The 25,076-nt window shown below is 38.3% G+C and overlaps 1 protein-coding gene and 1 non-coding gene across 2 annotated transcripts; one reads left to right on the top strand and one right to left on the bottom strand.

Moving 5' to 3' along the window:
* Window positions 1-6,048: 6,048 nt before the first annotated feature.
* si:ch211-167b20.8 (protein phosphatase 1 regulatory subunit 3A) lies at window positions 6,049-24,679 on the bottom strand. The gene is made up of 5 exons (XM_062998393.1): window positions 23,796-24,679; window positions 15,071-15,111; window positions 12,847-12,935; window positions 10,347-10,373; window positions 6,049-6,126 (listed from the first exon to the last, which is right to left on the bottom strand). Exons 1-4 carry the CDS (start codon window positions 24,632-24,634, stop codon window positions 10,347-10,349), a joined length of 996 nt encoding a protein of 331 aa, XP_062854463.1. The 5' UTR covers window positions 24,635-24,679; the 3' UTR covers window positions 6,049-6,126.
* Window positions 14,359-14,440, top strand: trnas-gcu (transfer RNA serine (anticodon GCU)). The gene has a single exon. It is a non-coding gene; the product is annotated as a tRNA-Ser (tRNA).
* Window positions 24,680-25,076: the final 397 nt, after the last annotated feature.

Here is a 25,076-nt window from a genome sequence, read left to right as displayed (position 1 = left end):
GGAACAACACATGTGCAATAAATAATTCCACATCACGTATGAAGGCTTTCGTATATTATACTGTGGCCCAGTTGGAACAACACCTAATACAGTCATTTTTACCAGCCCTTTAACTAAAAAAAAAAAACTTCACAAAAGTGAACAGCCAAAGGCATGTCATGCCTACACACAAGGACTCAAAAGAGAGCACATATCCCTTTTCTGACCTGTCAACCTATAAATCACCTTTAGGATGCCTTGGATTAAAGAATCAGGAGATGACAAGACTAACATTAATACATAGCAAATACTGCCGACTCTTTGGCAGAATGGCAAAACAAAAAAAACAACCACCCATTAAGCTTACAAGTTCTCTTAAGTGTCAAGCAGTGATGGCTGCAAAAAAAAAATGCTTTTTTTAAACCATTTTGTTGTGCTTGTTATTATTTACACAAGTGCAGTTATAATTCCAGTGCAACTACAAGTGTTGTTTCATTTACCATGAGATTATTTATCAAAGTGCATTAAAAACAGCTACCCTAACCACCTGTCCAAGTTAGCCATTATGTAGTGTCAGAGGGGAACCGTCATGGCCCTCTACGTCCTCAGAGAAGGCCTAAAAATGATAGAAGATATTCTAAAAATAATCAAAGTGAGCAGTTCTTATTTTATCTACTCATAATTCGACAATCAACATTTAAATTTAAGCAAATAATTCTTCATGTCTGCCTATTCATACAGTCTGTCCTGTCTGATTATAGATTTGTATTGGAATGTCAGGGGTTAAATTAAAGTGGACATGAAACACTAGATGCCATTAGCATCACCCTCTTTTATAAAGTTCTATTCTATTCATAGAAATGTTGAATTTACAGGTTTAACAGATTCAAATAATAAGCTATTTAAATAGCATTTTTCAAACAACTGTGTCATCAAATCATCTTGTCCTAGTGTAGCATGTAACATCATGAGGTTGGTTATTAGCTTTCTTTAGCTAACTCAATAGAAAATAAGAAAAAGCAAACCAAAAATCGATACAGAGGGGGTCATGAAGACTTTGCATTAAGCGGCAAGCAGTTCTTTGTTATTGGCCGTGATGCTAGGGTGTGTAGCAAGCATTGTGTATGTGGAGTATATGTAAACTGTCCATATGCACTTAACCTGAACAGACTGAAAAAATAACCACTGTGTCTATTTTGGTTCTCATGTAGCATAAAATACACACACACACACACACACACACACACACACACACACCATAAACAAGGTAGTTAACTTGCATTCTTTTTTTTGTAAAGCAAAGTGTGTAATACTGTCATCTTAAATCAAAGCTTTCCAGTCTTATACTTCAAAAACGTGTTGTTCAAACTAGACACTTCACTAATGTAAAGCTGTTTTAGCCCTGGTACTTCACCCCACTGTCTTATCCGCCCACTACAGCTAGAAAATGGGCAATATCACAAGCTTGCTAACTAACTAGCAAGCCTACTATCTTCCAAACTTGTGAACTGCTTTTATCAGCCAGACAGCAACTGCAGACATTAGTGTCAACTTAACTTAGTGACTAAGCAAAAGCAGATGAAAGTTGAATATATGCCAATGTTTTAAACTTTACGCTGTGCCATTTTACATGCTAAATAGCAATAGCTAGCTAAGTTTACAATACCTGCTGTTGATGGGCTGTCCAGGGTCTCGGTACGGATTTTGTGTACGGAGAACATGAACACTTCCAAGATGTCCATCCCACATTACAGAATCTGGTAACTGGCAACTGGCATTGCCCACCCTCTCCACACCTCAGTGGAAGCTGATGGCTGCTCCTCCACAAAAACGTACAGTTACTCTCCTCCTCACTGATTTGAATGCATAAGCCATTGGGTTTCTTCGAATCTCCTCAAAACACTGTTCAGCTTTGTCTTCTGAATTAACAAGCCCTTTTCTCTCAAAATTCCACACAACTTACCACTGCTGTCTTTCTGAGTTGATTTTCAACTGACCAACCTCATGACGTAACATGGTAACATGGCAACCAGCAAGAGCAATAGCATAATTTAGTACAATCAATCTTTTTTGTTATTTAATGTGTTTAATTTAATGTGTAATCAAATCAGGGTGTTTTATGTCCACTTTAACAAAACCCCTTTGTCTCCTTATGAGAATTTTGCTGCCTCTGCTATTGCTGGAAAGAATGCTGGTGATTGGCAGTCCAAGCTAAAGTAATTCAATGAGAGACCAATTTCAAATGACAGTAAAATTTACTAATCATATCTTTTCTGTAAATAAGTGGGCTTTGTTATCGCTACCTTTATGACAAGTTCCGCCCACTGTGGGTACACAAAGCTTGTATGATGATGTGATTACTTGTTAGGAGGATTTGTAGTTTTCTTAGGAAATGATCTATTTTGTTCAAATGATAATCATGGTGAACTATCATGTTCATTTTTGTTTCTTAACTTTTGCAGTACTTTAGAAGAGGACACAGTAAACTACATTGGTTTTTTTCAAACGAGGAATAGGGGGGCTCAGAGGGCCAAGGTTTGAGAGTCACAGGTCACTACTGCATAGCTTATACACCAATCAGGCATAACATTATGACCACCTTGTTTCTACACTCACTGTCTATTTTATCAGCTCCACTTACCATATAGGAGCACTTTGTAGTTCTACAATTTTCTCTGCATGCTTTGTTAGCACCCTTTCATGCTGTTCTTCAATGATCAGGACTTTCCCAGGACCACCACAGAGCAGGTATTTGGGTGTTGGATCATTCTCAGCACTGCAGTGACACTGACATGGTGGTGGTGTGTTAGTGTGTGTTGTGCTGGTATGAGTGGATAAGACACAGCAATGCTGATGGAGTTTTTAAAAACCTCACTGTCAGAAACTGTGAAAGTTGCTGAACTGAGAATAGTCCACCAACCAAAAATATCCAGCCAACAGCGCCCTGTGGTCAGCGTCCTGTGAGCACTAATGGTCTAGAAGATGACCAACTCAAACAGCAGCAATAGATGAGCGATTGCCTCTGACTTTACATCTACAAGGTGGACCAACTAGGTAGGAGTGTCTAATGTGGACAGTGAGTGGACACTGTATTTAAAAACTCTGTCTGATCCACTCATACCAGCACAACACACACTAACACACCACCACCATGTCATTGTCACTGCAGTGCTGAGAATGATCCAACACCCAAATAATACCTGGTCTGTGGTGGTCCTGTGGGGGTTTGACCATTGAAGAACAAGGTGTAAGCAGGCTAAAGAGGTATGTAGAGAAACAGATGGACTACAGTCAGTAATTGTGGAACTACAAAGTGCTTCTATATGGGAAGTGGAGCTGATAGAATGGACAGTAAGTGTAGAAACAAGGAGGTGGTTTTAATGTTATGGCTGATCTGTGTGTATATAGAATTTACATGTGCTACAATAATGTAATACTATAGACAATATTTCTGCTTGTGCAACAGCTATATGAAGGTATATAAAGTACTTTTTGTTTTAAAGATATGTATGACTGTACAGATAAATATTGCAATTATATTAACATTATAATTACCCAGCAGTTTTGACTTTGCTGTAATCACAGTGGTACTATGAGAAGTCATAGGCACAGCATACAAAAATAACTCTTTCTACATAAATAATAGTTGTCTAGTATATCTTAGTACCCTACGGAAACACCACAAACACTGATAAGAAATTAGACGTACTTGTAGGGTTTGGAACTCAAAAACAGGCACTGAGGAAAGTGGATTTTTAAAAGGAAGCAGAAAAGCAATCAGAAACAAAGAGAAACCAGAAAAAGGGCCACAAAAAGAAAGATACTGGGTTCATTAAACCCAATTACCAAGCAGATAACTGTACTGAAGACTACAAGGGAAGGGATCAGAACCTGGCCCAGAATCTCATTATACTGGGCAGAGGAAGCCTCCAAAGTCTTACTGGGCAGTTGAAGCTGGCTTTTCAAGCCCTCTGGATTTTGCCTTGGAGCAGGTTCATCATAAAACAACTCAAACTCTTCATTAAAGGACGAGTCTTCCAGTTCCTCCTGTGTCGAGGAAGAGTTGCCATCCTCACCTTCAGATGACACTGCTTCAACAGTGGTGGAAAAATCTTGAGACGTAGTTGTTGCTTTAGAAACAGATGTAGACAATGGCATGTCCTCTGATGGCATTTCCTCTTTCTTCGTAAAGACACCCAACTCCTCAAGTTTAGATCCTGACTCTTGTAGCTGCCCGTGATTTGTAGGTATCTCTGAGTATGATGTTGTTGGGGGATTGGAAAAACTTTTGGACACTTTGGTTTCTGATGTCTGTTCCAAAAGGTTGTCTCCAAGTGTTGCAAGAGTTTGTATCTCAAGCTCTTTATACATAATGTCATGACCTGCGCTCTGACTAGAATCTTCTTTAAAGTTGCTTGCACTGGCAGAGGTCGTCTCATCAAAGTTTAAACCTGATTCCTTATTAAAAGATATGTTATGATTATCTGGTATCTCCTGGTCAGATGTGTTTGAAAAACTGGAAACAATTTGGGGCATTTTCTCTTCTGCTGTCTGCTGGTTTTTGACTTTGAGTGGTTGCCATTCACCAGTATTCACCAAGTCTGGTACTTTGTCCTCTCCTGCCTGGTAACTCTCACTCTGTAGACCTGCTTGCGGTTCTTCTCTCTTCTTTGTTCTTACCTCAGCATCATGTTTCTCATTTTGCACTTCAGGTTTCTCCACTAAACTATTTTGTAAGTCCTCAAAGCAGATGTCATGACCCGTGCTATAATTACATTCTTCGTTCCCTTTTTTATCAGCACTAACAAAGGTCAACTCACTGAAGCTGACCGTTGCCAGAGCTTTGCTCTCAGATTCAACACCAGCAAGTCCCTTTAGGTCAGGCCCTGACCCACTTCTTTGCTCAGGATATTCAGTTACCTCTGGATCAAGTGTTCTTTCATAATTTGAAACATTTTGAAGCACACTCTCCTCAAAAGTGTAACTCTGCTCAAAGTGTGGTTGTCTCATACAAGTATTTACGTCTGATAGTTCCCCTTCACCCTCTTCATCTTTCTTGTAATCATCCCCCCTTATACCTACTTGTTCCTCTTTATCTGTGTCCCATCTGATAGCAGCTTCATGTTCTTCTGAATCCATTCCAGGGTTCTCTACAAAATATATTTGTGACTCCTTGAACAAAGAGTCATGAACTGTGATATGACTGAAAGGCTTTTCATCTTTGCTTGTATGGGCAAACTTATTAAGGTCGACCATGGCCAGAGATGTGATGTCCTTCTTAGCCAACTCATTCAGTTCAGGTCCTGGCTTCTGTTTTTGCTCATAATATTCAGACACCTCCATCTCAGATGTTCTTGGGGGATTATTTTCTGTCAGTGTGTCCTCTCTATTCTGTCCCAAGCAGGGGTCTTCAAATGGTTCCCACATACAAGTAGTAGCAATAACTGGTACTTCTTCCTGACCTACTGGGACACTCTCTACCCCCAGGCCTGCTTGCTCATGATCTGTGTGCATTTCAGGCTCTACTACAGAATTAACAAAGTCATCAACCAAGATGTTATGATCTGTGCTATGACTGAAATCCTCACCTTTACTTGCACTGGCAGTTTCAAACTCAGTAAACATACATGGATGAATTGATTCTTGTAGCTCTGGCAATGATATTTTAGTTTTATCAGCTTGTATTTCATCACTGGCCTGGTCTTGCAGTTGTTCATCTATCGAGGTTAGTTCCTCATTCTCTCTTTGATCTTTCAGTTCCTCTGATTGATTTTCATCCATATCTTGCATGCTTGAAAACATGGCTGGTAAGGTTATGCCTACATCTAAAGGCACTTGGGCTGTAACATCTTGATTTTGGGAAGAGCACTGGATGGAATTGGCAGGATCCTTGTCTGGGTAAGTTGTTAAGTAGTTACCTGGAGGTTCAATCGTTAGCTCTGTACATTTTTGAATAGAAACCAAGATGCTCTCAGAAAATAACAGTGAGTCAGTAGCTTGGCTTATGTTTTCTATATGGTCTGTTTGTTGAATTGTGGCTGAATCATGTAGAGTTTGTGTATCATAGGAAACACTTGGCAGATTGCACTGGGCTGGGTTAGGTTCTTCTGTCGTTTTAGAAGTAGAAACAGATTTAACCTCAGCAATCTGCAAGCAGAAGGACAATTATTAATTAACCCTCAACAATTCATTGTTTTGTATGAGCTTGTGTGACATTGAAAAAGAAATTAATGTTCCATAGCTTGTGTGTACACAGTTGCAAGAAAAAAATACCAAAATTTCTGCATTAGTTACTGATAAAATGTGGACAGATAATCATTCATGTCATCATAATAAGACATATACATTCTGGCTTAACTAGTATCACACAGTGCTGCAAAAATTATTTAGTATTTTAGATCATTAAACTACTTTTAATTTTAGACAAAGATAACACAAGTAAACACAAAATGCTTTTTTAATGATTTCATTTTTTGAAGGAAAGATGCTCTTTAGCCATACCTGGCCCTATGAAAAAAAAAATTGCTCCCATGGCTACTAAATTAAACAGTTAACCAAATTCACTTGACAGCTTTTTGGAAGACATGGGTCCTGTTACATCTGGTGTAAAGCTAACACCATATTCCAGTATAAAAACATCATACCAACAGTCAAACAATGATGTGGTAGAGTGATGAAATTGAGCTGCTTTGCTTTTGCAGGACCTGAACGACTTCTAAAATTTATGAAAACATGAATTGGAATCCCAGGTGGTGCCATCAACTTGCAGGGGCATCCAAACAGGCACAGTTGGCTGTACCTGAGAGAGTGAGGTCAACAGGGCCTCAGTGCTGCTGTACAATTGCAAATTTTGCTGTCTGGTCTAAAGAAAGACTACAGAAGAATTTGAGGGTGGTGGTTTATGACCTGAAGCCTAAAAGAACAGACAAGCAGCAAAATTCATCTTTACCATTGTACAGGTCTGGTTAGCAGCTACAGAAAACATTACTGCTGCTGACTGCAGTTTACAGAAAGTCACACATTTTCCAGCATGAATTGTGAATGAGTAATCAGCCTATTATAATAAAGACATGAAAGTATAATTTATAGTCCCTATTATTACAATATTAATAAATATCATACATAACATGACAAATTAATTGCAGAAATTTTAATTTCAAAGTTTTTCTTACCACTGTGTCTATATATGTGCTATTAAAATGCTATACTATATATAGTCCCTTTCTGATCACTTTTTGTATTGCATATTTATGACAACCTTTGTTAGCTCATTCAACAAAACATGGAATAAAACTGTCCAACACCAAACACATTTTGATAGCAATGTGATGTGATAAACATTGATTAATTTTGATCAATTTGTTCATGGAACAGTATCCCAAAAGTCAGACAAACACTGATGATTCTCTTTAGCAGCGTTTTACTTCTTGTTACCCTCTGATGAATCATATTTTTGCCTAGTCACTGATTTGAGATAAGCTGCAGTGACAGTTGCAATTTTATAAATGTCTGGAAAAGTTGTTGTAGCACCCTTGAAAAATATTTAGCAGGTTTGCCACTCCTGGGTTTCATTTGTGAAGAATGTCTCTCTTTGACTGTGCTTTATTAGTATCCTAAGGGCTCAGACATTTGTAGCTTAGTAACCCTTTCTAGACTGAGATATCTGAACAATGTTTTAGTTTATATGTAATTTATTTAGACTGTAGTATAGTGGCCCTGTAGAAATGTGTAGGGGTATAAAGCATCATTTCCTTAATAAATCCAGGTATGCGTTACAAAATGTGTTATTTTACTCACATTTTTTTGTGTTATATGACATTTTTATACAGATTGGTCTTTCATTAACCATGATAAATATGCAATATCACAGAGACAACTGGAAAGGAACCATTTACTTTTTTAACATGCCATTATTATTATTTATAGCCTATATAAGCATGAATAAATTAAACATATTAGTAACACTATTATGATTTTGTTCATGCTTGTATTTCACCAGTTCTTTTACTTATATTAGGTATGCATCTATAACACTTCAACTAGTCAAAACACATGAGTATTAATTAGCAATAATAGCCTACAATGTGCAACCTGTTTAGAAATATAGTTAGAAATATTAGTGACAGATGCTTTATCATAACTACAAATATCATTATGTCCAGTGTGTTAATATGTACTGCCAGTTACAGGATTACGTACTAAACAAATCATTTTAATTGTGTATTAAGTGTGTATTAGGAACTTTTTAAAGTGAGGGTAAGATGACTTTATCTGAGTTAAATTCATCAGGCATCATTTGTTATTATCAGGTGTTGTCCTAGTCTCCACAGTACTGAGAGTTGGAATGTATAGAAGTAATATAAATAACAGGGGAAGACAAAAAGAAGGCTTAAAAATAGCTTTGGATGCCAGTTACTAATGCTTAATACTTAGAGAATTCCAGGAAAAGCATTAAAAGTGCACAGTTCTCAAAGTGTTCGAGAATGTTTAAATGTGAAGTGTAAATGTCCACTTAACTAATATACCACAATAAAGCATGCCATGGATTACACACATCAAAACAAAAATTAATGACTAAAAGAAATATAAATGTGACACATCCAGAGAATTCAAGCTAACTGATGCAAACATATTACTAAACAAACGTTTGTGCCATGTTCCAGAAAACTGGTAGTAGTTTTTTCTCATATGTAAACCATTCTTGCTTTTAAGTGTAATACATTTCTTACAAAGGATGTTTAACATACATCCATAAGATGGGACATCATAGTTCACTTTACTGTCAACCTGTAACAGTATATTTAGGCCCTGATTTACTAAAGGTTTGCAACAACATGCAAACTTTGTAACACCTACATAAATGACACTTTTTAAAGTTGTTTTTTTACGTAAATTTTTTAAATTTATTTAATTACATAGTGTTGTACAACAATACTTGTGTACTTTAATGCTTGTGTACTTTAATAATTGTGTACTTTAATACTTGTGTACTTTAATGCTTGTGTACTTTAATAATTGTGTACTTTAATACTTGTGTACTTTAATACTTGTGTACTTTAATAATTGTTTTAATGTATCTTGAGCTGCTGTAATAACGGACTTTCCCTATGGGATTAAAAAGTGATCCATCCATCCATCCATCCATCCATCTACACTATATTGCCAACAGTATTCACTCACTGAATTCAGGTGTTCCAATCACCTCCATGGCCACAGGTGTATAAAACCAAGCACCTAGGCATGCAGACTGCTTCTACAAACATTTGTGAAAGAATGGGTGGCTCTCAGGAGCTCAGTGAATTCCAGCATGGTACCATGATAGGATGCCACCTGTGCAACAAGTCCAGTTGTGAAATTTCCTCGCTACTAAGTACTCCAGTCGACTGTCAGTGGTATTATAACAAAGTGAAAGCAATTGGGAACGACAGCAACTCAGCCATGAAGTGGTAGGCCACGTAAAATGACAGAGCGGGTCAACGGATGCTGAATCCATTGAAAGCTTCATGGAACGGGTTTCCATGGCCGAGCAGCTGCATCCAAGCCTTACATCACGGATTACACTCGGATGCAGTGGTGTAAAGCACGCCGCCACTGGACTCCAGAGCAGTGGAGACATGTTCTCTGGAGTGACGAGTCATGCTTCTCCGTCTGGGTTTGGCGGTTGCCAGAAGAACAGTACTGGTCTGACTGCATTGTGCCAAGTGTAAAGATTGGTGGAGGGGGGGTTAAGGTGTGGGGTTGTTTTTCAGGAGTTGGGCTCGGCCCCTTAGTTCCAGTGAAAGGAACTTTTAATGCTTCAGCATACCAAGAGATTTTGGTCAATTTTATGCTCCAACTTTGTGGGAACAGTTTGGGGATGGCCCCTTCCTGTTCCAACATGACTGCGCACCAGTGAACAAAGCAAGGTCCATAAAGACATGGATGAGCGAGTTTGGTGTGGAACAACTTGACTGGCCTGCACAGAGTCCTGACCTCAACCTGATAGAACACCTTTGGGATTATCATTTTACAAGTTATGTGATTGGAGAACATGCAAACTCCACACAGAAAGGACTCAGGCTGCCTGGCTGGGGAATTAAACCCAGGCCCTTCCTGCTGTGAGGCAACAGTGCTACCCACTTCTCCCCTAATACAGGAACAGCAGAATGAAAAAAAAAAATCTATTCATTTACACGTAACACACCCTTTTTATGTACAGTCTATTTTTTTTAAATCTTAGTAAATCAGGGCCTCAATGTGTATTTTTTTAGATTAAAAAAAGCATAATTATGATGATTGGAAAAAAATCATACAAGATGCAAGTTACATGAACTGTGACGGACGACTGGATGACAGACGCAAAGGTTAGAATGCAGTGTGCCCATTACCTAAGATCTTGCTGAAGCTTCAATAAGCTGTCCAGGTGAAAGAGCAAAACATAATTACCATCGTTTACATCACTGAAGGTACAAAACATGTCTGGGTGCAACAAATACCAAGAGAATCACAGCATGTGAAGACCCTAAAAGACCAGGTTAATGACAAGTACAGCATTGGTGCTTAAGGTCTGTGTTACAGTCTGGCTGTGTTACAAAAAGCAATTTTATGTTATTAGTACCATCATTATTGTTTTACACTCAGGATGTGCAGTAAGTGGGTAATATGATGAGCTGTTCATAACAAAATGTAAGTGAATTAGTTCATCATGATTTTGTTGATGGTCAGTAGTAAATGCATATCAGTAGGTTTAAAGTACAATCTTGCAGTTGATGTAGTTACAAACTGTAATGCATTACACAGAACATAAGACCTATTACACAAAAATATTTATACTATTATATCAGTAATACTCACACTTTGGCGATAAACCTTAATGGTAAAATGTGGCTCTTTAAATAGCTTAATTCGTAGTGTATTTAATAATACAGTGGTACCTTGTAACCCAACGTCCTCTAAACTCAAAATCTTTGAAACTCAACGCCCTTCGTCAAGAAATGTATTCATGTAATTTCAAATTAACAATGAACCGGTGCTTTGTTTAGCGCTTAGCTTGAGCGGTACTGTAAAACGTCATCAAAGTGTACATATGAGACAAAACGCATTGGTGTGGAATAACCGTCAAATTCACTCTGAAAGCGCCACATGTATCTGTTTTTTTACCTGGATTTTCCTTTTGTTTCACTTTTAAACTTGTGTTACACCTCGAGGTTCTGAGAAATTGTGAGAATCAGCTTTTTATTTCAGTGTTTTTATATTATATTTGTGTTATTTTCAGTGTATTAGTGTTAAAAACAACCCCATTATTTTGCATTAGCCTAAAATATCTGCAGTTCCACGGGACCATGTAACGCATTAACAGGTTTCCCATACATTCTTATGGGAAAAAATACCTTGAAACTCAACGTCTTTTAAACTCAACGCCTGTCCCAGTACCAATTGACATTGTGTTTCAAAGTACCACTGTACTTAATATTAACATTGACCAGTCAGATGAAATTAAATCAAGGGGATTTTATTTTAAATTGGAATTTAATTAAAATTTAAATTTAATTTGAAATTAAAATAAAATTATGTTTTTTTATTGAAATAATTGTATTACATTCTAATCAAAACTATTTTAGAGTAACAAAGCATTTACTTGGCTTACCATGTTCCTGCAAGTCTCCATTTATGTATATCTAAATATCACTCATATAAACCTAATTGTTTAATGTTTTTCATTAAAACATTTAATGCTGGGAGACCTAACATTGTTCAGTGCATAATTCACTTTTTTATTTTTAAGTAGTGTCTCTGTATGTAGTAAAGATGTTGTTAAAAGAAATAAAAAAATACCAAGTAATTTCATTGGCTGTAGCGGAGCAACACTAATTAATGCCATGTCGTTTTCTTATTGCACACTTTATAAAAGTTTAGCCCTAAAGGCTACAGTAAGCACACTCAAATCTTTGTATTTAAATAGTTTGAATAGTATTTTATCTTTATTCTTTATCATTATTGTAAAATAATACAATATGCCGTTCTGCTTTCAATTGTTTGGCTTTAGCAGCATTCTAAATCACGTGGTAGTGCAATCTGTGGTAGTGCATCCTAGATATCTGTGATGTTAGTGTGGGTTAGAGTTATCCAGATTATTGTAAAAAAAAATCCTAATTTAAGCAGTTCTACAATAAACCAATTCATTTTACATATTAATTATTCAGTTTATTCATCTCACATTACTTAATTTAATAAGTAATATGGTTTTTTCAATACCTTCAGTGCGAGCTTTAATAAAGGTACATAATACAGGCCTGGAAAGCATGGGTCATGCACTCTAAACAAAGTGGTGATAATAAATGCTAGTGGAGAGTGTATTTATTTCCGGATGCAAAAATGTATGCAATGTATGTGTCTATGCAAAAATGTATACACACCAACAAAAGAAAAACCTTTAATACATTTATTACAGTACTAAATTCATACAGACATCAAGGGATGAATGTCACCTTATACACCATACCACACATTGCTACTGTAATTCGATTCAACTTTGAAAAACTACATAGATTAAATCTATTAGGTTGTGTATACAGTATATACTGTATATGTGTATATATATATTTATATATTTACACACCCAGTATAGATTTTTCAGTACCTCGCTTTAAAGTTAAGCAATACTGACTATATTATGGACTTTGCGGACTTAACAGTTAAATACTTTTTATTTAAGTTATTTTTGGTTTAGTTAATAACTTAAGTTAATGTATATATATTTAAATTCCAACAGTATACACATTTTGGGCATTTACAAACATATATCTGCTATGGTGAAAGTAAACATATTTAACATAAATCATTTTTAGTCTGATGGTTACACTGTAGGGAAAAAAAATCATTACTAACCTCAATGTCGATCTCCGGCTCAATGACGAGAGGACAAACACAGGAAGAAACCGCAACACCTGCTGGTCTCTCTTCACTTTCCGAGTCATCTATAATCAATGAATGCTTTATTTATAACTAATCCAAGTGTGATCTAAAAGTGAATTGAGACTTTTTACATAAAACAATCAGCTAACAAACTGAGCAGCATAAAATAAAACATTTGCTGTTCAATATGCATCTTTTATACTCAGTATATTCTCCTAAATATAATTCCCTATAATTTTTTATATTCTCTATATATAATTTTCTATACTTCAGTGGAATGAATGTCAAATGTATAAGTATAAATGTATATATAGTACATATTATATATATATATACTGTATATTAAAGTAGTTTACTTTACATGTTCACTTTTTGACCCTTTAAAAGTCAACTAAATATGTAATGTGACCAAGGGTGCTCAAACTTTTGCATACAACTGTATATACATAAACCTGAAAGTAAAGGTAATCTCTCAAGGTAAACTTTTACATACAACTGTATATACATAAAGCTGAAAGTAAAGGTAATCTCTCAAGGTAAACTTTTACATACAACTGTATATACATAAAGCTGAAAGTAAAAGTAATCTCTCAAGGTAAACTTTTACATACAACTGTATATACATAAAGCTGAAAGTAAAGGTAATCTCTCAAGGTAAACTTTTACATACAACTGTATATACATAAAGCTGAAAGTAAAGGTAATCTCTCAAGGTAAACTTTTACATACAACTGTATATACATAAAGCTGAAAGTAAAAGTAATCTCTCAAGGTAAACTTTTACATACAACTGTATATACATAAAGCTGAAAGTAAAGGTAATCTCTCAAGGTAAACTTTTACATACAACTGTATATACATAAAGCTGAAAGTAAAAGTAATCTCTCAAGGTAAACTTTTACATGCAACTGTATATACATAAAGCTCAAAGTAAAAGTAATCTCTCAAGGTAAACTTTTACATGCAACTGTATATACATAAAGCTCAAAGTAAAAGTAATCTCTCAAGGTAAACTTTTACATGCAACTGTATATACATAAAGCTCAAAGTAAAAGTAATCTCTCAAGGTAAACTTTTACATACAACTGTATATACATAAAGCTCAAAGTAAAAGTAATCTCTCAAGGTAAACTTTTACATACAACTGTATATACATAGAGCTCAAAGTAAAGGTAATCTCTCAAGGTAAACTTTTACATACAACTGTATATACATAAAGCTGAAAGTAAAGGTAATCTCTCAAGGTAAACTTTTACATACAACTGTATATACATAAAGCTGAAAGTAAAAGTAATCTCTCAAGGTAAACTTTTACATACAACTGTATATACATAAAGCTGAAAGTAAAGGTTATCTCTCAAGGTAAACTTTAACTTTTAGTTTATTGTAAGATTTCTAAAAAAAAAAAAAATGTAAACAATTATACATACAGCAACGTTCCAAAAACCACAAAAAAGTTAACCCGCTGAAACACGGATGACACAAGACGAGGTGGCCGAGTGGTTAAGGCGATGGACTGCTAATCCATTGTGCTCTGCACACGTGTGTTGAAATCCCATCCTCGTCGTAAACTGAAACTTCACAATAATTTCCTTCGAGATAAATTCAGTATCTATCTATTTTCCGTGTTGTGGCCATAAAGGTTGTTAGGCCAAAAGCCTCTAAAATGCTTTTCTTCGTCTGTGGGATCAGCAACACACTTCAGGCAAGCTTTAAGATGCTGATTTCTAAGCAGGACCTCTTTCTTGCATGGCAGCCTCATGGCAATATGAAGCTTGCTTGGCTGTAGACATTGTAACCTGATTTAGTGGTTTTTGGATTAACTGTCTATCTAAACCAATGTCCTTATCTGTTCCATGCCTTTAGCTGCAGTCAATTACAGTTGTTAACATAGAAATTAGGGGGCCATTGCATAAATTTAAATGGCCATTTGCATTATACATGTTGGCAACATTTAGCAGACATAAACATAATGAATGAACTGTTTCCATATGTTCATTAATTAGCCCACTTATTTTTAAAGAATTGAGAAAGTATAGCATGGTCCTCACACATGTTGGAGGAGGCATGGACATTATGTAACTGAAAAAGGTCACCAGAGTGCACAAGGAAAATGGGGTGTAGTCAAATTGGGACAGTGCTAAATCTGAAAAACAAAAATATATATAATAAGTATATTACTCAACCCTGATCATACCTTCATCCTGGTCCTGAGAAAGGTCATTGATATACTCCATCCTATAAAAAAAGCAACAAAGCATTTATTGTATTAATTGACTTGCACATAAATCACACAGCACATTTAACTTTTTTTTGCATTTTTCCCAATTTCCAAATGCATTACGCTTCCTTTCTACTGATGCTGATCCCGACTGCTGACTGAGGAGAGTGAGACTGACACACGCCCCCTTCGACACGTGTGCAGTAGCCGACTGCATCTTTTCACCTGCATGAGGCGAGTTCATATGCAGATCAGCTTTGTGTATGGAGAGCCACACCCTGTTCACATTATTCCTCAACTCTGTGTAGGCGCCATCAATCAGCCAGCAGAGGTCATAATTACATAAGTTATGAGGTCCCTATCCAGCTTCCCACCCTGTATGAACAACAAGCCAATTGTTGTTCATGTAGCTGCCCAGCCTAGCTGGATGGCAGAGCTTTCGAACCGCAGAGTTCGAGATGTGGTCACCACATTTAACATGTTTAAATGACACTGAATATTATATAAACCTGAAACCTTAATGCATTTACAGATGTAAAAAATAAATAAATCAATAACTTCCATCAAACACGACACATCAGTAAGTGTTTTCCCAACATTCATGCCTCGACCCTCAAACCTGTAACATGATGCTTAAGGACTGTGGAATCAGAATTTACTTTGTTTACCACCACAAAATAAAGAAGCAGCACTGACTCATACATAGCTGTGTGCTTTAATTACTGCACTGAATATAACTCAGTGTTTATATTCAGCTGGACAAAATTCTACAACAACTTGAATATGAATTATGGTTTGTGTGGAATGACATTCGGTCCTTTGAGGAAACAGTGCAGAACATTCTGTATTTTTTTCAGCTGTCTTCTGGGAGATGTATAATTTGACATTTAGTAAAGGTCAAAAGACGAGAAGTTACTTCGCTGTTACTTTGGAGAATGGGGTGCTCTTCATTACTTTGACTTTCAGACTGATATGCAATACATACATTTCTCAAATAAACAATACAGGAATGATAAAGATTATCAGTTCTCGTGCAGTTTTATAGAGGTTAGTGTGTACCTATTTTTTTTTACTCTTTATCTCTTGTCTTTTACCCAGCAGAGTCAACAAAAAGGTCAAGCATTAGGTTTGTATGTGCCAGCACTGAAAGTGACACCCCTCTTGACCTATTTTATAACCCCCTAATGTAATCTAAGCCCTTCTTTTAAGTCAAGCGTGTATTTTTTTATTCATTGTTTAAATATAATTGTAAATTGGTTGTATTTCATTTTTGGTTCATGTTTTGGATCAAATTTTAGCATATTGTTTAACAATTGGAGAAATGTTTTATTTCCAGGTAAATCAGTAAAAAGTGTGTAAATATAATATTTAAAATCAATAATTGAACAACAAAGAGAAAATACAACTGATATTAATTTAGAATTAATCAGAATAAATAGGGAATAATTAACTATTTAGTAATTTGTGTTTTTTAACACCTGCCTTTTGATGCTACCAAAAACACATCTTTATACAGTAATTCTATTGTGCATTGAAAAATGTATAAATGTTTTTTATTTTATATAAACAATTCCAGCTTTGACTCAGCATTCCAAACCTCTTGGGGTCATCAAGAATTTTTTATTCATTTGTTTTATTTTATTTTATTTTTTTTCACAAATGCAAGATGAGCTTTTATGTTCTTTTTGGCACATTGCGGCTTCACCATGGATGCTATTTTTGGCCAGCGTCTTTCTTATTGTGATATCTTACTTTGCACATTAAAAGGGAAAATCTTTGAAATCTTTTCCAAAATGCTTCCTTTCAGAAAAGCACCAATCCCATTATTTTCAACTTCCAAAAGACACCCATCTCAGTGCAATAACAGAAATGACTCTGCAAGCCATGTTGCCAAGTGATGCAATGGAAGAACAACGTATGCTCATTTTCAGTTTTCACATGACGCATAAAATATGGCTGTGGATTAGATAACATATATGTCAAATCTGATCCCGTCCTAAATCTGTTGCCAGTATCAGCCTGATACTGATACCCAATATCAAATAAGTAGGTGAGAAGTTCTTTCTAAAGCCCTGTGTCGTTCAGTTCTACAATCTACAATGTCTCATGATTTACCCATAGAGACAAAAAAAAAAAACAATTATATATATACATGTATGTATATATATTATAAACTCAAAACTCTACAATCTAAACTTTAATTACTTAATGTTTTACAGAAGGAAAGTTTAATTGTTTAGATTTATTAAAGAATTACACATCTTGCAGGAAAGTTCCTTCGCATCAGAAGTTTTGAATAATCCCATGCAGGACAAATCCACTGCTTTATTTGAAGCTGTCACTAGACTATTTACATGGTACATTATTAGTTTGGTGGGATCTGTAAGAATAGTATTGTGAAATAGAATGTCTTTTGCTTTCTTAACATGTACTTGCTTAGCTGCATGCTTCTTCCTTTTAATTTATTTATTTATAAGGTTTTTAACGTCATGTGAAACTGGTTCAGTGTTGGATTTGCCAAAATGTGGACGCATGAAAACTGTCACTAATGAAGAAACATCAGTGGCTGTCCTTGCTTCATTCAGCAAGAGCCCACAGCGTAGCACTCGCCGCATGTCAATGGAGAGTGGCATCAGTCGAACATCCCTTCGGCGGATATTAGCTACTCACAAATGGCACCCTTACAAACTCCAGCTGCTGCAGCATCTCAACGAGGATGACCCAGATCGGCGCACTGAATTTGCAGAATGGGCAAAACAAAAATTGGAACAGGACCCTCAGTTTACACAGAACACTTTGTTCAGTGATGAGGCAAACTTTTATGTGAATGGTGAAGTTAACAAACAAAACCACCGCTATTGGTCTGACACTAACCCACATTGGATAGATCCCTCCAAGACTGTTGGAACACAAAAATTGATGGTATGGTGTGGTATATGGGGTACAAAGATAGTGGGGCCATTCTTCATCAATGGAAACCTCAAGGCCACTGGATATTTGAAATTGCTACATGATGATGTGTTTCCCTCTTTATGCACTGAAGCTGGCACGTTCCCTGAGTTTTTCCAGCAAGATGGTGCACCACCACATTATGGGTGTCAGGTCCGAGCATTCCTAGATGAACAGTTTCCTGGAAAGTGGATTGGTCGTCGTGGGCCAGTTGAATGGCCCCCAAGGTCTCCCGATCTGACCCCCTTAGACTTTTATCTTTGGGGTCATCTGAAGGCAATTGTCTATGCTGTGAAGATACGAGATGTGCAGCACCTGAAACTACGGATACTGGAAGCCTGTGCTAGCATTTCTTCTGCAGTGTTGCTATCAGTGTGTGAAGAGTGGGAGAAGAGGGTTGCATTGACAATCCAACACAATGGGCAGCACTTTGAACACATTTTATAAGGTCAGAAACTTGTAAATAACTCATGAAAGAATAAAGTTACGTTAAAACCAAGCACACCATTGTTTTTCTTGTGAAATTCTCAATACGTTTGATGTGTCACATGACCCTCTTCCCATTAAAAAAAGCTAAAGTTGGATCCAAAATGGCCGACTTCAAAATGGCCGCCATGGTCACCACCCATCTTGAAAAGTTTTCCCCCTCCCATATACTAATGTGCCACAAACAGGAAGTTAATATCACCAACCATTCCCATTTTATTTAGGTGTATCCATATAAATGGCCCACCCTGTATATTTTGTTTATGTATTTTCTCACTTTTTTCTCCCTTTTAGCTCGTCCAATTGCCCGATTGTACCATGCTTCCTGTCCACCAATGCCGATCACCGCTCTGATTGAGGAGAACAAAGCTAACCCACGCCCCCTCCGACACGTGGACAGCATCCGTATGCATTTTGTCACCTACACTTTGACGAGTGCAATGCGGATCAGCACTGTGTATGGAGAGACACAGCCTAAAAGCACTATTTTCCCATCTCTGTGCAGGCGCCATCAATTAGCCAGTAGAGGTTGTAATTGCATTAGTTATGAGAGAGTCCCTATCTGGCTTTAATATCCCACCCCTATCTGAACAACAGGCTAATCGTTGTTCATGTGGCTGCCAAGCCGGCAGGCAGAGCTGAGACTTGATGCGATTTATTCAAGATCCCAGCTCTGGTGTTCCAGTGTGTGTTTTTACTGCTGCGCCACCTGAGCGGCCAAAAAATTGTAATATTTTAATAAAGAACTTTCTAGCTTTCTTTAAAAATTATTGTTAAAAAATCCAATAAAAACTGGGCAAAGCAATCCTGAACGTTTTACAACTTTTCTCAGCCTCTCAGCAATTTTTTATCCATACACACGAGCTCACCCAGAGAGTAGCGCAAGACAGCATCCAGTCAACTACTGTCCATGGATGGTTTGTGATATTGTATGGACTAAAACCTCACAACCTCTGGACAGTAGGGAAAATGTTTTTTTCTGGTGCTTTATGCATGGGCCAAAACACAATTTTCAACAGTTTTATCATAACACCACAATACAGTTAAAGTAAATACTGCCCCTAATATTAGTATGGGTCACTTAGAAACAATTACTAAACGTGGGATAGTGTACTTAAAAAATGTACAGGACACGGCTATAGCCAAGAACTGAACATTAGGGGGACCAAATCAACCGGGGAAGAAGGGGGGATCGTAAATTCTAAAAAATTACTGCCCTGTAAACAACTGTTAGAAACACTAAAGGAACCTAACATTATGCAAAGCTAGCGGGTGTTATATGTTTAATTTTAATGTTTACATCAATATATTGCGGGGTACTTTGTGCATATATGAATATTGTAATTACAGCCTTGCCATAAGGTACCGCACTGAAGCTGAAGGGTGCTCTGTTACCCATTGAAAATAATGCAAAAACCTTATAAAGAACTAAAGCAAATGGTAAGCTTATTTGCAAGGAATTCATTTACAACAATAAGGCTATTTATTAAAGTTGGATATATTGTTTGGCTTGGGATGTGGGCAGTGATAGCTCAGTGGTTAAGATACTGGACTAGTAAACAGAAGGTTGCCAGTTCAAGCCCCGCTACCACCAAGTTACCACTGTTGGGTACTTGAGCAAGGCCCTTAACCCTCAATTGCTCATTGTGTAAGTCACTTTGGATAACAGTGTCTGCTAAATGCTGTGAATGTAGATAGTTTAAAATGTAGCCCCTCAGAGGAACTTGCAAAACCACTTGCTCGACTGGCTGATCATCCTGATTGTTTCTAAGTGACCCATACTAATATACGTAAGTACCCACGCAAAATTTTGTTACCCAGGGACCAAGCATACCAAGTATGTCATATGGTGGAGCCAGAAGCAGTCCTGACTGTTGGTTGGTCAAATGCAATAGTCACATTGCAACAGATTTTAATAAATCAGTGCTATAAAAAAGAAACTTAAGCAGAGATGGAGAAAGTTGCAGGACTGGCAAAGGGAATGCCTCCAGTTTCTGATCACCCTGATTGGTTAAATATTGCTGGCCACCTTTGTAAGTTTTTAATCCTTTTTTGGGAGCCTGTGGCACCAACAGAGACTGTTCTTTTACCATGACATGTCCGCCCAGTGTTCAGTTCTTGGCTACAGCCATGTCCTGTACGTTTTTAAATCCACTATCCCACATTCAGTAATTGTTTCTAAGTGACCCATACTAATATACCTAAGTACCCATGCAAAATGTTGTTACCCAGGGACCAAGCATACCAAGTATGTCATACGAAGGACAGTGGCGGTTCTAGACCATGTGAGGTGAGGGGGCCAGGCAGGGGCCAGAGGCTATGTTAGAGGGGCCAAATACTTTCTGCCCAAATGTGCATTGTGGGCATTAAGAGGAAACAGTCGATATTCAATAGAATTCAACATTTTATTTATGCAGTTTTCAGTCTACATTTTCTTGAGTTTGATGTAAACAGATCAACAAAAAAATCACAATTTAAGGCATTTGCTCTGCTTAAATGTCATTTATTCAGTCATTTTCTTTTTCATATTCAATTTGAGTTACATATACTGTATTTCTAGAGGGGCCATGGTGGGGGGGGGGGTTAGCTGGTTGTCACAGGGGCACTGGCCCCCGCTGGCCCCCACCCTAGAACCGCCACTGATGGTGGAGCTAGAAACAGTCCAGACTGTCATACCTGTCAAGTCTCCCGTTTTGGCCGGGAAACTACCGTATTTTACCCCTCTTTCCCGCCGTCCTCCCGTATTGGTACTTTCCCGTAAATTTCCCGTATTATATTATAATTTTAAAAAACATTCCTGTGCCTCTCCAAACTGAAATGTCACTAACCTCGCGAGAACTGCCACCCAGGCTGCTGCAAGTGGCAGTTCTCGCGAGGTCAGTGCGGACAGCGGGAACAAACCTGGAACAGGGAGAGATGGATGGATGCAAGGAGAGAGAGGGCATTCCTGCCAAAAAAGTAAAGACTGCATGTAAATATCTAGAGAAATGGGACATCGAATTTACCTTTCTAAAGAGGAGAAGAAAATATAATGTGTTTCACTTTAAGACAAGCAATGTGTATATATGCTGAAAATATGTCAAATAAATAAATGTGCTTCAATTCCCTTTTGTGTTTTCATTTAGGCTGTATTATAAGAATTACAGTGTATCACAAAAGTGAGTACACCCCTCACATTTCTGCAGATATTTAAGTATATCTTTTCATGGGACAACACTGACAAAATGACACTTTGACACAATGAAAAGTAGTCTGTGTGCAGCTTATATAACAGTGTAAATTTATTCTTCCCTCAAAATAACTCAATATACAGCCATTAATGTCTAAACCACCGGCAACAAAAGTGAGTACACCCCTTAGTGAAAGTTCCTGAAGTGTCAATATTTTGTGTGGCCACCATTATTTCCCAGAACTGCCTTAACTCTCCTGGGCATGGAGTTTACCAGAGCTTCACAGGTTGCCACTGGAATGCTTTTCCACTCCTCCATGACGACATCACGGAGCTGGCGGATATTCGAGACTTTGCGCTCCTCCACCTTCCGCTTGAGGATGCCCCAAAGATGTTCTATTGGGTTTAGGTCTGGAGACATGCTTGGCCAGTCCATCACCTTTACCCTCAGCCTCTTCAATAAAGCAGTGGTCGTCTTAGAGGTGTGTTTGGGGTCATTATCATGCTGGAACACTGCCCTGCGACCCAGTTTCCGGAGGGAGGGGATCATGCTCTGCTTCAGTATTTCACAGTACATATTGGAGTTCATGTGTCCCTCAATGAAATGTAACTCCCCAACACCTGCTGCACTCATGCAGCCCCAGACCATGGCATTCCCACCACCATGCTTGACTGTAGGCATGACACACTTATCTTTGTACTCCTCAACTGATTGCCGCCACACATGCTTGAGACCATCTGAACCAAACAAATTAATCTTGGTCTCATCAGACCATAGGACATGGTTCCAGTAATCCATGTCCTTTGTTGACATGTCTTCAGCAAACTGTTTGCGGGCTTTCTTGTGTAGAGACTTCAGAAGAGGCTTCCTTCTGGGGTGACAGCCATGCAGACCAATTTGATGTAGTGTGCGGCGTATGGTCTGAGCACTGACAGGCTGACCCCCCACCTTTTCAATCTCTGCAGCAATGCTGACAGCACTCCTGCGCCTATCTTTCAAAGACAGCAGTTGGATGTGACGCTGAGCACGTGCACTCAGCTTCTTTGGACGACCAACGCGAGGTCTGTTCTGAGTGGACCCTGCTCTTTTAAAACGCTGAATGATCTTGGCCACTGTGCTGCAGCTCAGTTTCAGGGTGTTGGCAATCTTCTTGTAGCCTTGGCCATCTTCATGTAGCGCAACAATTCGTCTTTTAAGATCCTCAGAGAGTTCTTTGCCATGAGGTGCCATGTTGGAACTTTCAGTGACCAGTATGAGAGAGTGTGAGAGCTGTACTACTAAATTAAACACACCTGCTCCCTATGCACACCTGAGACCTAGTAACACTAACAAATCACATGACATTTTGGAGGGAAAATGACAAGCAGTGCTCAATTTGGACATTTAGGGGTGTAGTCTCTTAGGGGTGTACTCACTTTTGTTGCCGGTGGTTTAGACATTAATGGCTGTATATTGAGTTATTTTGAGGGAAGAATAAATTTACACTGTTATATAAGCTGCACACAGACTACTTTTCATTGTGTCAAAGTGTCATTTTGTCAGTGTTGTCCCATGAAAAGATATACTTAAATATCTGCAGAAATGTGAGGGGTGTACTCACTTTTGTGATACACTGTACATATGTAGGAATGTCCACAGCATTTCAGTGTCAACAAAGGTAGGCCTATCAGATTCTGATCATCTAATTGTAGTTTGTAAGTGGTTCACAGGTGGTTATTTTAGATTTCTTGTAAACCTGTCTTAAAATGTAAGGGATACTGAACCTCGGTTGGGCTGGTGGGACGGCTCGAAGCGCGCGGCGGTAAATTTCCCTTATTTTTAAATCCAAAACTTGACAGGTATGGACTGTTGGTTGGTCAAAAGTCAGTGCTATAAAAAAGAAGCTTAAACAGAGATAAGTGGAATGCTTCCAGTTTCTGATCACCCTGATTGGTTAAATATTGCTGGCCACCTTTGTAAGTTCTCAATTCTTTTTTTGGGCACCTGTGGCACCAACAGAGACTGTTCTTTTACCATGACAGCTCCAAAGATGTAAGGAAAACATATCAAAAAAATCCTTTAAGCACTACTGAACAGCACACATTTGAGTTAGTTACCTGTGTCTTGGAGGCTTCAGTATGCCCCTAATCTCTCGATCTTCTACTACGTCTTTCACCTGGCTTTCATCTTCATACGAAACCAGGAGGGTTACTGAGTAATTTCTCCTTGAATTATTTGCCCAAAACTCGCCATCAGAGGTTTCATAGCGCACCACTAAGTCGATTCTGGCTCCGTTGAAGAGGTACGGCTGTGAGAAGGAGAGCCTGGCTGAGAACCTGTCAGTGTCTCCATCGTTGGAATCTTGTACATACTCGGCTGGAGATTCGGTGTGAGTGATCCAGCCGTCCATAGTGGATCGGACAAAGACGGATTTGTGGTAAGAAACGTTAAGGACGCAGATGAGCACATCGAAAGACAGGTGATCCTCCGGTACAGCTGTTACACTCTCCACTTCTACTTTATTAGCGCGGACCGAGTGGATCAGCTCATCCGCAGTATGCACGGGGAACTCGGGCCACACTCTGTACACGGGCTCCTGGTACGATCTGCGCAACTTCTCCTCTTCTTCCTCCCATGTATCGTCTTCCTCGTCGGAATCGAACGGGACGAATTCTCTCACGTCTGCTATATCTGCTCCTGAAGCATCTGCGAATGAAACTCTCCTGGCCAGAACCAGACGGATCCGCATGTATTCCGCAGTCTCGTCTATAATAGAGGATCCGCGCTTTCTAGGGATCGGGGAGCACCGCGGTATGAGCCGAACGTTTTCCTCGGCTTCTTCATCGTCCTCATCCTCCGCCTCACAGTCACGCCGGTCCTCGCTTCGACCGCTCTTTATAGTGGTGAAAAGACCCTCTTGTTGGGGGATGTTTAAGAAATGGTTGCCCTCCGCCATGGATCCTCTCGCGTGTTCCTTTAGGTTCGGCGCTGGCCCGGATGAAGCCGCTCTACTCTACAGCAGTGGCGCTGTCAGAACGTGCAGAACTGCATAGCCGCAATGGAGAGTCACTAAAGTCACAAGTACTTTATCCAGCCGACACACAGTGCTGCAGCGGGACAGTCCTGCACTGCTCTCCAGAATGTCGATGTGTCTAAATTTAGATAGAAGTGGCGTGTCCGTCGTTTTCCAGCGGTCAAAATACACACTTGAGTATTTCTGGTGGTGCAGACTTGCCCCCTGCTCACTTCACACTGGAGACTACACGCCCCCCTCAGTCATTTAAACCCTTGTGGTCCAGTAGCAGAATTAAAACTTAAGCTTGTCTTATCATGGGGACTATCCCCACTCATTTAGAGAACATGTGAAATGACAGCGTCCGAAAGTGAGGCTGAACCTA

This window comes from Trichomycterus rosablanca, chromosome 7 (genome assembly GCF_030014385.1).
Source record: "Trichomycterus rosablanca isolate fTriRos1 chromosome 7, fTriRos1.hap1, whole genome shotgun sequence".
Classification (NCBI taxonomy): domain Eukaryota; kingdom Metazoa; phylum Chordata; class Actinopteri; order Siluriformes; family Trichomycteridae; genus Trichomycterus; species Trichomycterus rosablanca.
This window is presented reverse-complemented; position numbering and strand designations above follow the sequence as displayed.

Coding starts and splice junctions, on each gene's coding strand:
- si:ch211-167b20.8 (XM_062998393.1), bottom strand. CDS start 24,634: ATGGCGGAGGGCAACCATTTCTTAAACATCCCCCAACAAGAGGGTCTT. Junction 15,112..23,795: donor CTGAAGCCTCCAAGACACAG/GTAACTAACTCA, acceptor CTTTTTTTATAG/GATGGAGTATATCAATGACC. Junction 10,374..12,846: donor AGCCGGAGATCGACATTGAG/GTTAGTAATGAT, acceptor TCACCTGGACAG/CTTATTGAAGCTTCAGCAAG.